The sequence below is a fragment of the Anolis sagrei genome, chromosome 3 (assembly GCF_037176765.1).
Source record: "Anolis sagrei isolate rAnoSag1 chromosome 3, rAnoSag1.mat, whole genome shotgun sequence".
Taxonomy (NCBI): domain Eukaryota; kingdom Metazoa; phylum Chordata; class Lepidosauria; order Squamata; family Dactyloidae; genus Anolis; species Anolis sagrei.
Genome location: NC_090023.1, coordinates 1,539,972 through 1,555,955, shown reverse-complemented (window position 1 = coordinate 1,555,955; position 15,984 = coordinate 1,539,972). Strand labels below are relative to the sequence as shown.

The window sequence follows — 15,984 nt, the reverse complement described above, 5'->3', positions numbered from 1 at the left end:
AAATACCTGGAAGGTCACAAGTTTGAAGACCATCAAGTTCATGTGATATTCCAGGAGGAAGGCTCACCTGTGAAGGGCTGGCTGGGGGGCTGCCCGGGGGTCCGTGGGGGGCTGCTGAGGAGAAGCTGGGCCAAGGGGTCAGGCGGCCGGGGAGGCCCCGCTCCGTCCGGGAGGGAGGTGAAGCTGCGGAAGGCGTCCTCCTCCTCACGGGAGAGCGGGTCGGGGTCCGGAGGGGGGCCCCTGGTGGCCGGAGGGGGCCGCCCTCCCTCCTCTTCCTCCCCTTCGGCCCCTCGGCCCCCGTTCTCCATCTCGTCCTGGATCCGGCTCAGCTCCGCCGCGAACTTCTCCACCGTCGAGGCCGACCCGTTCTCCACCGGCGGCGCCTGGGAGAGCAGCTCATCCAGAAGGGAGTCCGGGCAGGAGGACGGGGGCCACGGGGGCCCTGACCCAGCGTGGGAGGCGGTGCTGGAGTTGGACCCCCCGTTCTCCGCCGCTGCCCCTTTCGCACACCAGCGGACCTTCTTGACCCCTGTGTCCAGCGCATGAGCCCCGTTGAGGATGGCGCCCGAGTCCTGAGGGGCCGGGGAGGAGGGGGAGCCGGGCCCCGTTGTGGGAGGAGCCCCTTCCGGGTTGGGCACTTCCTCGGTGAGGCCCCGCTTCTTAGTCCGGGGGGAAGAGGAGGAGGAGGGGGCAGTGGTGGGGCCTGGATGGCCACTTGGGTGGAAGGAGGTGTAGCCGAAGGAGTCACTGGGGGGGTTCGGGGTGCCTCCGGGGGCTAGGCTCCCGGCGCTGGGCTCCTCCCCGTCATAGGGGGCAGACCAGACACGGCAAGCCCAGACACAACGGTCCACGCTCAGCCGGGCATCCCGTAGGTACTCCAGGTAGTTCCCTTCCAGCTCGGCCACCTCCTCCCAGCGCCCCCCAGATGGGCGGTGGTGGGCGGGGCTTCCGGAGGGTGTTCCCGGGGAGCGCAGGTGTGTGGGGCTGGCGGACTCCCCGGTGCCGAGGCTGGGCTGCCGCATGAAGAAGGAGATGCGGGATGGCGTGGAGGGCCGGGGGACGGTCACCACCGAGGAGGAGGAGGAGTCCACGCTGGGGCTGCCGTGCCCTGGAGGAAGGGGGGGGGGTGTGGAGGAGGTGGAGAAGAGGGAGTTAGGGTCCTAGGCAGCCACATCTCACCTAGGAGTCAACATGCAATATGTAGTCTGCTATAGAGTCAGCCTGTGCAACACAGCAGAAGGGGTCAAAATCAAACTAGGCTCACCTTCTTCAAGCTCCTACTCCCCCCCTCCTGCCACTCTTAATCTGGATTGGTTGCCCCTCCTCACATGACCACTTTACCCCACCCACCCTTCACAGAAGAAAGGGGTGGGCCCTGAACCTTAAGGCTCCCCTCGACTGCAAGGATTACTTGCATATATTAGTTCCACCTTGTCTCCTGTGCTGTGCTAATAACATAACATAACATAACATAACATAACATAACATAACATAACATAACCATAACATAACCATAACCATAACCATAACCATAACATAACATAACATTATATTATATTATATTATAATGGAATACAAGATAATAATATACTATTATTATATATTTTATATTGCATGTAATATTACTAATAATATTACAGTATAATGGTATATAGTAGGGATGGGCGGTTTCGTTTCGTTAATTCGTAATTCGTTAAAAATTCGTTATTTTTTTTGTTTGTTAACGAAGCGATAACGAACCATTCTGGAGCAACTTAAAAACGAAACGAATTTTTCAATTCGTTTCGTAAATGCTTCGTATTTTCGTTATGTATTCGTTTCGTTATTGGTTTGAGGTCGTTTCGTTATTATTTCCGCATGTCTGGGGCAAGTTTTATAGTTGTTTTTTGTTTAATTAGTGAAAAAAAATTATAATATCACACCAACAGTCAACAACAGAGGGAGAGGGAAGCTTCAGAAGTTTTTTTAGCGTATTGCGCGATCGCGGCCACCATTAACGAATCGATTCGTTATTGTTTTGTAATTTTTTTTACCATTTACGAAATTTCGTAAATATCGAACTTTTTTAAAGGAAAATTTCGGAATTCTTTTAAATATCGAAACGCAAAAAACCCCAAAAAAACGAATCGATTTTAGAAACAAATTTTTCCGTTGTTACCCAGGCCTAGTATATAGTACAATATAGTAATATATAATACTAATATTTATTATTTATTTATTTGCTTTATTTCTATACCGCATTTTTCAGCCCAATTAGGCGACTCAATGCGGTTATATAATATTATAATAGTAGTATATAATCCTAACTTTGATAATGATTTTGGATTGTCTGCACATTTCTTCCCTCTTCAAAACCTTTATTCCAATTACATGCTACCTGTTCATGCCCAGCATTATTTTCTAAATTTGCCATTGGTTTTTAAATGCGTCGTGTTATCGTTATTGTTTTTGCTTATTTTGCTATGAGTTTTGTATTGTTTTTCTATTATTGCTGTTATTGTTATTGTTGTGTTGTGGGCTCAGCCTCATGTAAGCCGCACCGAGTCCCTCGGGAGATGGTACCAGGTACAAATAAAGTCTTATTATTATTATTATTATTATTATTGTGCTATGCTAATAATATAATATATTGTATTTACATATTACAAGTAAGCCACTCTGAGACCCCTTCTGGGTGAGAAGGGCGGCATATAAATGTTGTGTGTGTGTATGTATATATATGTGTGTGTGTGTGTGTGTATATATATGTGTGTGTGTGTGTGTATATATATATATATATATTGGGCCTGGGTAACAACGGAAAAATTTGTTTCTAAAATCGATTCGTTTTTTGGGGGTTTTTGCGTTTTGTTATTTAAAATAATTACAAATTTTTCCTTTTAAAAAGTTTGATATTTACGAAATTTCGTAAATGGTAAAAAATTAACGAATCGATTTCCGAAACAATAACGAATCGATTCGTTAATGGCGGACGCGACCGCGAAATATGCTAAAAAACCTCCAAAAACTTCTGAAGCTTCCCTCTCCCTCTGTTGTTGACTGTTGGTGTGATATTATAATTTTTTTTTTCACTAATTAAACCATAAAACTGGCCCAGACATGCGGAAATAATAACGAAACGACCTCAGAACAATAACGAAACGAATACAATAACGAAATACGAAGCATTTACAAAACGTGTTTAAAAATTCCTTTTTTTAAAATAATTGCTCCAGAATGGTTCGTTATCGTTTTGTAATTGGAAACATTAACGAATTATTAACGAATTACGAATTAACGAAACGAAACCGCCCAGGCCTAATATATATATATGGAGCCATGGTGGTGCAATTGGCGATTTCCTTGTGCCGGCTGAACTGCTGACCTGAAGGTCAGTGGTTCGAATCCAGGGAGTTGGGTGAGCTCCCATCTGTCAGCTCCAGCTCCCCATGTGGACACATGAGAGAAGCCTCCCACAGGATGGCAACACATCTGGGCGTCCTCTGGGCAATGAATCTGCAGATGGTCAATTCTCTCACACCAGAAGTGACTTGCAGTTTCTGACACGATAAAAAAAAGTCCTTCCTCATTAACCTCAATTCTTCCAAACGTTGGGCTAATTCAGTTGATTCCTTCCAAACGTTGGACCGGGTTGGAAGTCAGCTGCATTAAAAATCACTACTGACCGAAAAGACATAAGTTCAAAACCAGCCTGGGTTGGAGTAAGCTCCCAGCCATTTGTCTAGCTTGCTGTCGACCTTTGCAGCCCGAAAGACAGTTGCATCTGTCAAGTAGGAAATTTAGGAACCGCTTTATGCAGGGAGGCTAATTTAACTAATTTACGATGCCATAAAAATCTCCAGCAGCATGCAAAAGAATGAGGAAGTACTCCATCGGAGTTGCAAATGGATGGTGAAGCAACAGCTCCCCCGGTGGTCGGAATTTGAGCATACCCTCATAAAGCTGGAGGAACCGCTTTATGCGGGGAGGCTAATTTAACTAATTTACGATGCCATAAAAATCTCCAGTAAGCATGCAAAAGAATGAGAAAGTACTCCATCGGAGTTGCAAATGGATGGTGAAGCAACAGCTCCCCCGGTGGTCGGAATTCGAGCATACCCTCATAAAGCTGGAGGAACCGCTTTATGCGGGGAGGCTAATTTAACTAATTTACGATGCCATAAAAATCTCCAGTAAGCATGCAAAAGAATGAGAAAGTACTCCATCGGAGTTGCAAATGGATGGTGAAGCAACAGCTCCCCCGGTGGTCGGAATTCGAGCATACCCTCATAAAGCTGGAGGAACCGCTTTATGCGGGGAGGCTAATTTAACTAATTTACGATGCCATAAAAATCTCCAGCAGCATGCAAAAGAATGAGAAAGTACTCCATCGGAGTTGCAAATGGATGGTGAAGCAACAGCTCCCCCGGTGGTCGGAATTCGAGCAGACCCTCATGAAAGCTTGAATGTTAAATAGCCTCTGTGTGTCTGCCTATATATGTTGCGTGTCTATGGCACTGAATGTTTGCCGTGTATGTATGTGCATTGTGATCCACCCTGAGTCCCCTGCTGTGGGGCGAGAAGGGCGGAATATAAATACTGTAAACAAATAAATAATTCAGTGCTTTGAGCTCCATTGCTCTTGAAATAAAGGGAAGAGCTCTTTCAATGGAGCTTCCTTGTAATATTGCTGCCATGGAGGATTTCCGTGTCCAGGGGAAGTAGGGCTAAACCCCCTTCTCCCTCCCTCTGCCCCACAGATGGGACCAAAGCTTCTCCTGCACCAATGCAATACTAATTAAGAAGGTGGCAAAAGCAGAGCTACTCATTCCTCCGTCCCAAAGCATCTCCCGGAAGAGAGGGCGTTTTTCCATTTCCCGGGGTTCCCAGCCCCAAACATGCCCCACTTTCGCATGGGGCTGACCGGTCAGCTCACCCTTGGACCAGGCTGCGTGCTGCTGCTCCTCCTCACGTTCGGGGGCCGGTGGCAGGCTCTCTGGGCGGCAGCAGCGCGGGATGAGCGAGAGGAACTTGCCGGCCGCCTTTCCGTAGAGGTCGGCCTCCTTCACGGCTCTCTTCTGGCTCAGCATCACGTGGCTGCAGGGCACCAGGTACCTGCCAATCACACAAAGAGTTGGAGCTCTCGGTGGCGCAATGGGTTCAACCCTTGGGTTCAAAACGTCAGCGGTTCGAATCTGGGGAGCGGGATGAGCTCCTGTCTGTCAGCTCCAGCTTCCCATGCAGGGACATGAGAGAAGCCTCCCACAGGAGGGTAAAATATCCGGGCATCCCCTGGGCAATGTCAATTCTCTCGCACCAGAAGCGACTTGCAGTTTCTGAAATTGCTCTTGGTGCGGAATAAATAAATAAATAGAAGGATTGGAAGAGACCACATGGGTCATCCAGTCAAACCCTCTTCGGCCTTCATGCAGGAAAGCACAATCAAAATATCCCTGAGATATGGCCAACCAGCCTCTGTTTAAAAGCTTCCATAGAAAGAGGCAGAGAGTTCCACTGCTGAACAGTTCTCACCATCAGGAAGTCCTCCCTCAGGTGCAAGTGGAATCTCCTTTCCTGTCACTTGAACCTATTGCACCGGACTTTGTGTCTTTCTCTAGGGGGGGGGGGGGCATCAGGGATGGAGGGAGTGCTGTGGCACAGGCCCACCCTCTTGTGCTTTCACCTACTTCCCTGGTTTGCAAGTGCCCACATTTCTAGAGAGACGAAAGAAGACAGAGCACAGACGGCGTTCAGTCAGAAGTGCTGCTAAAAACGCTGAGCTAATTGGGAGACGCCATATAGAATCATAGAATCAAAAAGTTGGAAGAGACCTCCTGGGCTATCCAGTCCAACCCCCCGCCAAGAAGCAGAAATATTGCATTCAAATCACCCCTAACAGATGGCCATCCAGCCTCTGTTTCAAAGCTTCCAAAGAAGAAGCCTCCACCACACTCCGGGGCAGAGAGTTCCACTGCTGAACGGCTCTCACAGTCAGGAAGTTCACCTTCTGCGTGGGGAATTCAGGGCTATAAATGACTTTGTAAGAGACTTTAATTTGTGTCTGGATTAAGACTTCCTTGCTTTCTCTTGCACTTTTCAGTTGCATTTGCTTACCCTTTGTGTCTGCTGAAGTAAAGCATTTTTCTTTTACTTTCAACATTGTATAAAGACTGTTTTGAAGGGTAAGTCAGGACACTTAAGCAGCTAGGCCAGTAGTTAATGTTACAAAAAGGCTGTGTGTGGTCACTCCTTGTAGGCAGGAAGCAAAGGCACCTTGAGTCCTTAGCAGCAGACACAAAGCAGGTTCCAATGGAGTGAAAGCATCAGTATCAGGGTCATTATTACCAGTGAAAGCTGACTGCTCCTGCTTCTGATTTAAAGCCCTGAATTCCCCGAGCAGGAGGTGCTAGGGTGTCTCCCAATTAGCTCAGCGTTTTTAGCAGCGATTCTAACAGAACGCCATCTGTGCTCTGTCTCTTTTCGTCTCTCTAGAAAGGTGGGCACTTTCAAACCCTCATTGTGCATTACAGAGAGAGGTCAACCCTTCTGTTTAAGGTGCAGGTGCTTACCTACAAAGCCCTTAACGGTTTGGGACCACCCTACCTGCGTGATCGCATCACAGTCTATGAACCCACACGCTCACTTCGGTCATCAGGAGAGGCCCTGCTCGTGATCCCGCCCGCGTCGCAGGCGCGTTTGGTGGGGACGCGGGACAGGGCCTTCTCTGTGGTGGCCCCCCGCCTCTGGAATGCCCTCCTGAAAGATCTCAGACAGGCCCCTACTTTGGCGGTTTTCAGAAAGAACCTGAAAACCTGGCTGTTCCAACGTGCCTTCTCAGATTAGGAACCTCACTACCAAAGCCCAGAAGCACTTTAGTAGAGTCAAGATCACCCTCACCGCACACTGCACTTATATCTTAATCCCATATCCCTCCGACACTTCAGCACTTTTAACCCTGTACCCCACTCCGACCGGCTCAGTTTTTAATAATGTCCTGTTGTACCACTTTGTTATTGTTTTCTGCTTTAACTGTTTTATTTGCTATGTATTGTATTGCTGTATTGTGTTGGGCTCCGGCCTGTTGTAAGCCGCATCGAATCCCTTGGGAGATGCTAGCGGGCTACAAATAAAGTTAATAATATAATATAATATAATAATAATAATTGTCTGATTCTTCTTCTCCCTCCAATCCCTGAGCACCTCCCTGCTTCCCTTCCTCTTCCGAAGATGAGGAATCCCTAACATTAAGCGTGATATCTCATTATTCCTCCTAATGCACGTTGACATCTCTGCTATACTCTTACTAACAACTTTGCTCCTCTGTTTGGAAGGCAGCACCACGAGGCCTCTCTGTGCCTCAAGAGGCCTGAAACACAGAGACAGGAGAGTCGACACCACGGACTTTCCTTCCACCAAAGTGACTTTCCTTTTGCCTGTCTACTCTTTGATCTGAGTTGCTTTCCTTGCAACTATAACAGTGAGATTTTCTCTCTCTCATAGAATCATAGAATCAAAGAGTTGGAAGAGACCTCCTGGGCCATCCTCCAGTCCAACCCCATTCTGCCAAGAAGCAGGAATATTGCATTCAAAGCACCCCTGACAGATGGCCATCCAGCCTCTGCTTAAAAGCTTCCAAAGAAGGAGCCTCCACCACACTCCGGGGCAGAGAGTTCCACTGCTGAACAGCTCTCACAGTCAGGAAGTTCTTCCTCATGTTCAGATGGAATCTCTTCTCTTGTAGTTTGAAGCCATTGTTCCATTGTGTCCTAGTCTCCAAGGAAGCAGAAAGGAAGCTTGCTCCCTCCTCCTCCCTGTGGCTTCCTCTCACATATTTATACATGGCTATCATATCCCCTCTCAGCCTTCTCTTCTTCAGGCTAAACATGCACAGCTCCTTAAGCCGCTCCTCATAGGGCTTGTTCTCCAGACCCTTGATCTGCTCCCTCCTCCCTGTGGCTTCCTCTCACATATTTATACAGGGCTATCATCATATCCCCTCTCAGCCTTCTCTTCTTCAGGCTAAACATGCCCAGCTCCTTAAGCCACTCCTCATAGGGCTTGTTCTCCAGACCTCTCCTCGTTTTTAAACCTCTTGCATCTATTCTCTCCTGTTTCCTGCTGTACACTTTTATTAGACATGTGTGAAAAATTCGGGAGAGTTCAAAATCGTAAGAAAATCGTAAGTTTTGTAAGTCGTAAGCCATATCCAAAGTGTTTGCAACACTTAAGCAACTGAGGATGAAAAGGAAGGGGTCTGAGGAATGGTGGGAGTTGAAGTCCAAAACACCTGATGAACCAAAATTTGCACATCCTGCCAAGCACACATGCTCACGCTCTCTCTCCAGGTTGCATGTGAAGACCACCCTGGGCCACCCAGTGCTCCAAGGCAGGAAGTTTGGGGGGTTTGGGCTCCCCCACGTTCTCTCTTGGGTGGGGGGACGGGCACAGAAGTACCTGAGCACCAGCTGCAGCATGACGTCCTCGCAGTGGAGGCTGAGCAGCGTCCGGAAGAGGCTGAGGGACACCATGCAGAGCTGAAAGAGCAAAGGGGAGAGGAGCGCAGGAGTCAAGTCATTGCCTTCTCAGAAACCTTCCCAGAGCATCACCTGCCCATTTTCCCTCCTGTAGATTATCCGGAGTTTTGGAGTTCAATGCCATCTGTATGCAGATGACATCCAACTCTATCGCTCATTTCCACCTGTTACTAAGGAGGCGGTTCAAGTCCTGAACTGGTGCCTGGCCGCTGTGACGGTCTGGATGAGGAGGAGCAAATTGAAGTTGAATCCAGACAAGACAGAGGTCTTCCTGGTCAGTAGCAAGGCCAAACAAGGTATAGGGTCGCAACCTGTGCTGGACAGGGTCACACTCCCCTTGAAGGCACAGGTTCGCAGCTTGGACTCATTGCTGAGCCTGGAATCCCATGTTGCAGTGGTGGCCAGGGGAGCGTTCCCACAATTAAAACTTGTGCACCAGCTGCGCCCGTACCTTGGGAAGTCAGACTTGGCCACGGTGGTCCACACTCTCGTTACATCTAGGATAGACTACTGCAACGCACTCTACGTGGGGCTGCCTTTGAAGACTGCTCGGAAGCTTCAAATATTCCGAGAGGCAGCCAGGTTAATAACTGGGGCGGCATACAGGGAGTATACAACTCCCATCTTACGCCAGCTCCACTGGCTGCCAGTTTGCTATCGGGCACAATTTAAAGTGCTGGCTTTGGCCTGTAAAGCCCTAAACAGCCCCAGTTAACCTGTTCGAATGCATCTCTCTCTATGAACCATCGCAGAGATTACAATTCTCCAGGGAGGACCTACACTCCGTCCCGCCATTGTCACAGGCACGATTGGTGGAGATAAGGGACAGGGCCTTCTCAGTGATTGCTCCCTGGCTATGGAACGCCCTTCCTGGTGAGATCAGGTCGGCCCCCTCCCTCCTGTCCCTCAGAAAGATGGTCAAAACTTGGCCAAAGATGGTCAAAACAAGCTTTCGGGACAGGGCAATAAAGCAGCAATAGGAAAGATGACCAGGCCACTGACCAATGCTTTGAGTCCCCCTCGGGGTGAGAAAAGCGGTATACAAATACTGTAAATAAATAATAAATTAATTAATTAGATTTGACACTGATGACTAGGATGGTTTTAAATGGTGTATTTAATATTTTGATAATTTTTTCTAATGTTTATGTACGTATATAAGAATTTGTGTCCAGGCATTTAATGTTTGCCGTGTATGTGCTGTGCTCCACCCTGAGTCCCCTGAATCGGGGTGAGAAGAAGGGCGGAATATAGATGTTTTAAATAAATAAACAAATAATAAGCTCCTACACATAGGCTGTCCCTGAGTTACAAATGACTCCTAATTAAGAATTCATTTATTTATTTACTATATGTGTATACCACCTTTCTCAGTCCACGGGGTTTGGGAGTCTGCTGCTCCTCTCCATTTCTAGACCGAAGAGCCGGCATTGTCCATAGGCACCTCCAAGGTCACGTGGCCACTGGCATGACTGCGTGGAGTGTCATGACCTTCCCACCAAGGTGGTACCTATTGATCTACCCACATTGGCATGTTTTCAAACTGCTGCGTTGGCAGAAACTGGGGCTAACAGCAGGAGCTCATACTGCTCCCTGTATTTGAACCACCGACCTTTCGGTCAGCAAGTCCAGCATCTCAGTGGTTTAACTTTCTGTGCCACCGGAGGGCACCTCTGTGTGTGTGTGGCGCAGTGGGTTAAACCAGTGACCGAAAGGTTGGTTGTTTGAATCCAGGGAATGGGGTGAGCTCCCACTATTAGCCCCAGCTCCTGCCAACCTAGCAGTTTGAAAACATGCAAATGTGAGATCTTCTATGGGAAGATAAGGGTGCTCCATGCAGCCACGTGACCTTGGAGGTGTCTACAGACAACGCTGAGTCCCTCTTCTGACTCACATACAAATTCTACATACAAAGATCAAACCAACAGAACCGCTCTTGTATGTACGTATTTCCCAGCAACCCCCCCCCCCCCATAATTGCACTGGGCGCAGGGCTGTGGCTCACCCGGGAGTTGCTGGCGATGCGCCCGACCAGGGTGTCCAGGATGGTGCTGTTGTCGTGGCGATGGAGGAGGAGGAAGCGGAGGAAGGTCTTCAGGAGCGGGGTCTCGCTGATGCTGCGCAGGAAGAGGTCCAGGTAGGCCGTGCTGGCAATCATCTCCTCAATGGAGGTCTGGCCAAAGGGGGGAGGGAATGGGGGCAGAGAAGGTGAGGGCTCTCAATGAGGGGTTTGCCCCAAGGTCACACCCCAAACCCCAAAATACAGGAGGCCATGGCCAATCCCACCTATACATACACACACCCACACACACACACATACTAGCTGTACCCACCACGCATTGCTGTGGCCAACTTTCCCTCTCTTTTTCTCCTTTCTTTCTCTCCTTCCCTTTTTCTTTCCTTCTCTCCTCCCTTCTCTACCTCTTTCCTTCCTCTGCCCACCTTTTTTCCTCTTTCCCTCTTTTCTTCCTTCTCTACCTCTTTCTTTCCTTCCTTTCTTCACTTCCATCCTTTCTTTTCTCTTGCCTTCTTTCCCTCCTTCATTCTGTCCTTCCCTTTTTTCTATCTGTCTCTCCTTTCTTCCTTCTCTACCTCTTACTTTACTTCCTTTCTTCATTTCCATCCTTTCTTTTCTCTTTCCTTCTTTCCCTCCCTCATTCCTTCCCTTTTTCTATCCCTCTCTCCTTTTTTCTCTACCTCTTCCTTTCCTTCCTTTCTTCACTTCCATCCTTTTTTCTCTTTCCTTCTTTCCCTCCCTCATTCCTTCCTTCCCTTTTTTCTATCTGTCTCTCTTTTCTTCCTTTCTCCACTTCCATCCTTTCTTTTCTCTTGCCTTCTTTCCCTCCCTCCCTCATTCCTTCCCTCCCTTTTTTCTATCCCTCTCTCCTTTCTTCCTTCTCTACCTCTTTCTTTCCTTCCTTTCTCCACTTCCATCCTTTCTTTTCTCTTGCCTTCTTTCCCTCCCTCATTCCTTCCTTCCCTTTTTTCTATCCCTCTCTCCTTTCTTCTCTACCTCTTTCTTTCCTTCCTTTCTTCACTTCCATCCTTTTTCTTTCCTTCTTTCCCTCCCTCATTCCTTCCTTCCCTTTTTTCTATCTATCTCTTTTCTTCCTTCTCTACCTCTTTTCTTCCTTTCTTCACTTCCATCCTTTCTTTTCTCTTTCCTTCTTTCCCTCCCTCCCTCATTCCTTCCTTCCCTTTTTTCTATTCCTCTCTCCTTTCTTCCTTGTTTACCTCTTTCTTTTTTCCTTCCTTTCTTCACTTCCATACTTTCTTTTCTCTTTCCTTCTTTCCCTCCCTCATTCCTTCCCTTTTTTCTATCCGTCTCTCCTTTCTTCCTTCTCCGCCTCTTTCTTTCCTTCCTTTCTTCACTTCCATCCTTTTCTTTTCTCTTTCCTTCTTTCCCTCCCTCATTCCTTCCTTCCATTTTTCTATCCGTCTCTCCTTTCCTCCTTCCCGACCTCTTTCTTTCCTTCCTTTCTTTTCTCTTTCCTTCTTTCCCTCCCTCATCCCTTCCTTCCCTTTTTTCTATCCTTCTCTCCTTTCTTCCTTCTCTGTCTCTTACTTTCCTTCCTTCCTTTGCTCTTTGGTTCCACCCTTCCTTCTCTCTTTCCTTCCTTCCTTCCTTCCTTCCTTCCCTCTTTCTCACCTTCTTTCCTTCTCTTATTCCTTCACTCTCTCTTTCTTTTCCCTCACAAAGGAGGGGGTGGAGTCATTTTTTGCACATGTGCTGTATTGTCATTTAGTTTTTTGGGGGGTTTTAAGTCCTTGTCACTACGTTTTTGGGGGTTTTATGAGTGGTGGTCACTCACTGGTCTGTTAGGGGTGTAGTGTCCAAATTTCAGGTCAATTCGTCCAGTGGTTTTTGAGTTATGTTAACTCCATGAACGAACAATATATTTTATTTATATAGAAGATAATAATAATAATAATAATAATCTTTATTAATACCCTCACCACCATCTCCCCAAATTACAATAAAATAAACGACATTGCAGTAAAATACAGAACATATGACTACAATAAACAAAATACCAAATACAAGAAGAAGAAAGCACACACTCACACACACACAAACAAGGTTTCTGCCTGGGAGTCCTTTGCACACCTCTGGAGGCTTTGAACCAGAGGCCATATGGCCATCTGTAGGGAGGGATCAGATAGTGTCTCCCTGCCTGGCAGACTGGGGTCAGATTGGATGGCCTTTGTGGATCTCGTCAAACTCTAGGATACTATGAGTCATCCCACTAAGAATCAGGGGAGGTTTTTTGCCTTTCCTTATTGCTTTCCATGTCAAAAAATATGTATACAAGTTTTGTACAGCAGTAGGACTACGTTAGGCTCCCAAAACAGGAAAATTACCCCCCCCCCCAAAAAAACCTGGAAGGAATGGACAAGTGGGACTGTTGGATCAAGGAGAAGCCAATGGGAAACTTCTGGATAGAATGGGAACCCTTTGTATCGTTTGTAAACAAAACAGGAATGCTTGCGGGTTTCGACGATTTAAGCTAATTTAACTCATTTACGGCAGCATAAAAATCTCCAGCAAGCAAGCAAAGAATGAGGAAGTACTCCATCAGTGTCAGGAATGGATGGTGAAGCAACAGCTCCCCTGGAGGCCAAAATACCCTCATGAAAAAGCTGGAATGTTAAATAGCCTCTGTGTGTCTGTCTGTATATGTTGTGTGTCTATGGCATTGAATGTTTGCCATGTATATTAGGCCTGTTTGATCAAGAAAAAATTTGTTTCTAAAATCGATTTGTAATTGGGGTGTTTTTTTGTTTCGATATTTAAAATATTTACAAAACTTTCCAAAAAAATGTTTTGTTATTTACGAAATTTCGTAAATATTTACAAAACATTTTGTAAGTGTGAATGTTGCAGTAATGGTCACCTTGATTAGCATTGAATGGCTTTCATTTCTCCCACCCTGGACATTCCATAGATATTAGATAACTCCATTTGCCTAGTTTCCAACAGACCTCTGAGGATGCCTGCCATAGATGTGGGCAAAATGTCAGGAGAGAATGCTTCTGGAACATGGTCATACATACAGCCCTGAAAACTCACACAACCGGCCTCCGCGCGCCATCCAATCGGCTCCGGCTCCTGCGCCCTCCTCCTCCTCCTCCTCCCAGCTGTGTTGCAGGAAGTGCTAGGAGGAGGAGGAGGAGGAGGAGGAGGGCGCAGGAGCCGGAGCCGATTGGATGGGGCGCGCGCGCTCACCCTTACAACCGGCCTCCGCGCGCCATCCGGCTCCGGCTCCTGCGCCCTCCTCCTCCTCCTCCTCCTCCTCCTCCCAGCTGTGTTGCAGGAAGTGTCAGGAGGAGGAGGAGGAGGAGGAGGGCGCAGGAGCCGGAGCCGGATGGCGCGCGGAGGCCGGTTGTAAGGGTGAGCGCGCGCGCCCCATCCAATCGGCTCCGGCTCCTGCCACGGTGCACTGCTGGGGTGCTTGGGAGCGCCAGATTGGCTCCCAGGCACCAGCAGCACTCAGCAGCCTCCATCCCATTAACGACACGAGCTGAAGCTCGTAAAATATATGGGGCTGCTGTTTCGATATTTTTAAACCCTTCCGGGTTTGAAAATGTGTTTTGAAATCGCTTCGGATATGGTAAAAATAACGATTTAATAACGAAATAACGAATTAACGAACGAAACCGCACAGGCCTAATGTATATGTATATTGTGATTTGCCCTGAGTCCCCTGCAAGGTGAGAAGGGTGGAATAGAAATACCGTAAATAAATACATACATAAAAATAAACAAGGGTAGCCCTCATCTCTGGGGCTGGTTCTCATTTGGGGAGCTCTCCCCGCTCCCAATCACCACATAGGCCAATTACCTTGTGCAAAGCCGGGCCCATGACTGGCACCAGGAACCCGTTGTGGATGTAGTCCACCAGCTGCTTCTGGACCAAGGGGTGTGCCACCTGGAAGGAGAAAGGCAGGTGAGGGGAGGAGGCAGGGCATCAGCACCAGAGGGTCCAACAGCTGTGTAAGTGTTTACATTGGAAAGGTAACCTTCTGCAGTGGCCCAAAACACCTTCGTAGTAAATATAAGTGTTTGAGCTAGAGAAGAAGCTCAAGAAAAGAGAAACAGGACGATTGCAAAATGGAGAAACGGGAATGCATGATAACATGCAGACTTTGGCAATCAAAGCAAGGAACGCTTGATCCATGAAATGAACCCTGAGTTGCACCCAAGCGCTGAGGCACCTTTTTCACCCAGCACACCACCAGAGTCCAAAAAGTCCAATAATAAGGTGTTCGTTGAATAAAAAATATAAAAGGCGAAAAAGTGTTATATTCAAAAGTAGCAATATACAAAACAAGCCAGAATTGAATGAATAGTCTCTTAAGAAATCCAAGGAAACTTCACAAAAATTAGTAATCCAAAAACATAGAGGTAATGTACAGGGTTAGTCAAAATGAATAGGCCAATAAGAAAATTAATTTTAGACGAATGTATGTTTATTGTAACCAAACTACAGCTACGTATCGACAGATAAATTATCAAAGTTTTGTCTCACCTTCAGAGATGTTCGATATGGGCGCCCCGTGTGACACGGCAGACGTCCAAGCGATAGTCCACTTCATTCCACATCCGTTGCAGCACATCCGATGTAATGGAATCGAATGCAGCACATATGCGCTGTTTTAAGTCGTCCAAGGTCAGCGGTAATGGAGGTCGGAACACAGTGTCTTTCACATACAATGGAATGTCGATGAGGTGGTTCCTTGCCATACTTGGCTCGAAATTCTCGCTGGACCGTAATTACTGACATTGTTTTAGCAAATGTCATCACACAAAACGCCTTCTCTTTGCCTGATTCCGCCATTTTGAAAACAGTGACTCCTAGCGACGCCTAGCGGCATTAACGTACATGTGTGTTGCTCAAAAAAAACTTTGATAGTTTATCTGTCGCTACGTAGCTGTGGTTTGGTTACAGTAAACATACATTCGGGTACAATTAATTTTCTTATTGGCCTATTCATTTTGACTAACCCTGTATTGTCGAAGGCTTTCATGGCTGGAATCACTAGGTTCTTGTAGGTTTTTTCGGGCTATAGGGCCATGTTCTAGAGGCATTTCTCCTGACGTTTCGCCTGCATCTATGGCAAGCATCCTCACCTCACTACCTCTGAGGATGCTTGCCATAGATGCAGGCGAAACATCAGGAGAAATGCCTCTAGAACATGGCCCTATAGCCCGAAAAAACCTACAAGAACCTAACCCAAGGTAACTCCAGGAACATAAACACAGGAAACTCTTCCAGGCAACACTCTTCTAAGATACACAGGCAAGGTAGGAACATGAAACAAGAATCTTGACATAACAAGAACCAAAGACTTGGAAACTTGGTAACATGAACGGGAGACTGTTTCCCCAATGGCAAAGTTGTCTCCTCTGAAATGCTGGGAACTGAACACCTAATTTAAGCCCTTCCAGGCTCTGTCTACGTTCCCATGA

At 47.2% G+C, this 15,984-nt stretch overlaps 1 protein-coding gene across 1 annotated transcript in view; it reads right to left on the bottom strand.

The window, feature by feature from the left end:
• Nucleotides 1-15,984, bottom strand: part of FHIP1B (FHF complex subunit HOOK interacting protein 1B) — a 76,897-nt gene that overhangs the window by 5,774 nt on the left and 55,139 nt on the right. Inside the window, exons 5-9 of the mRNA XM_067466390.1 lie at nucleotides 14,357-14,443; nucleotides 10,519-10,686; nucleotides 8,434-8,513; nucleotides 4,916-5,094; nucleotides 68-1,108 (exon numbers count right to left, since the gene is read on the bottom strand). Coding sequence (XP_067322491.1) covers nucleotides 68-1,108; nucleotides 4,916-5,094; nucleotides 8,434-8,513; nucleotides 10,519-10,686; nucleotides 14,357-14,443 — 1,555 coding nt within the window. The remainder of the gene's footprint in view (nucleotides 1-67; nucleotides 1,109-4,915; nucleotides 5,095-8,433; nucleotides 8,514-10,518; nucleotides 10,687-14,356; nucleotides 14,444-15,984) is intronic.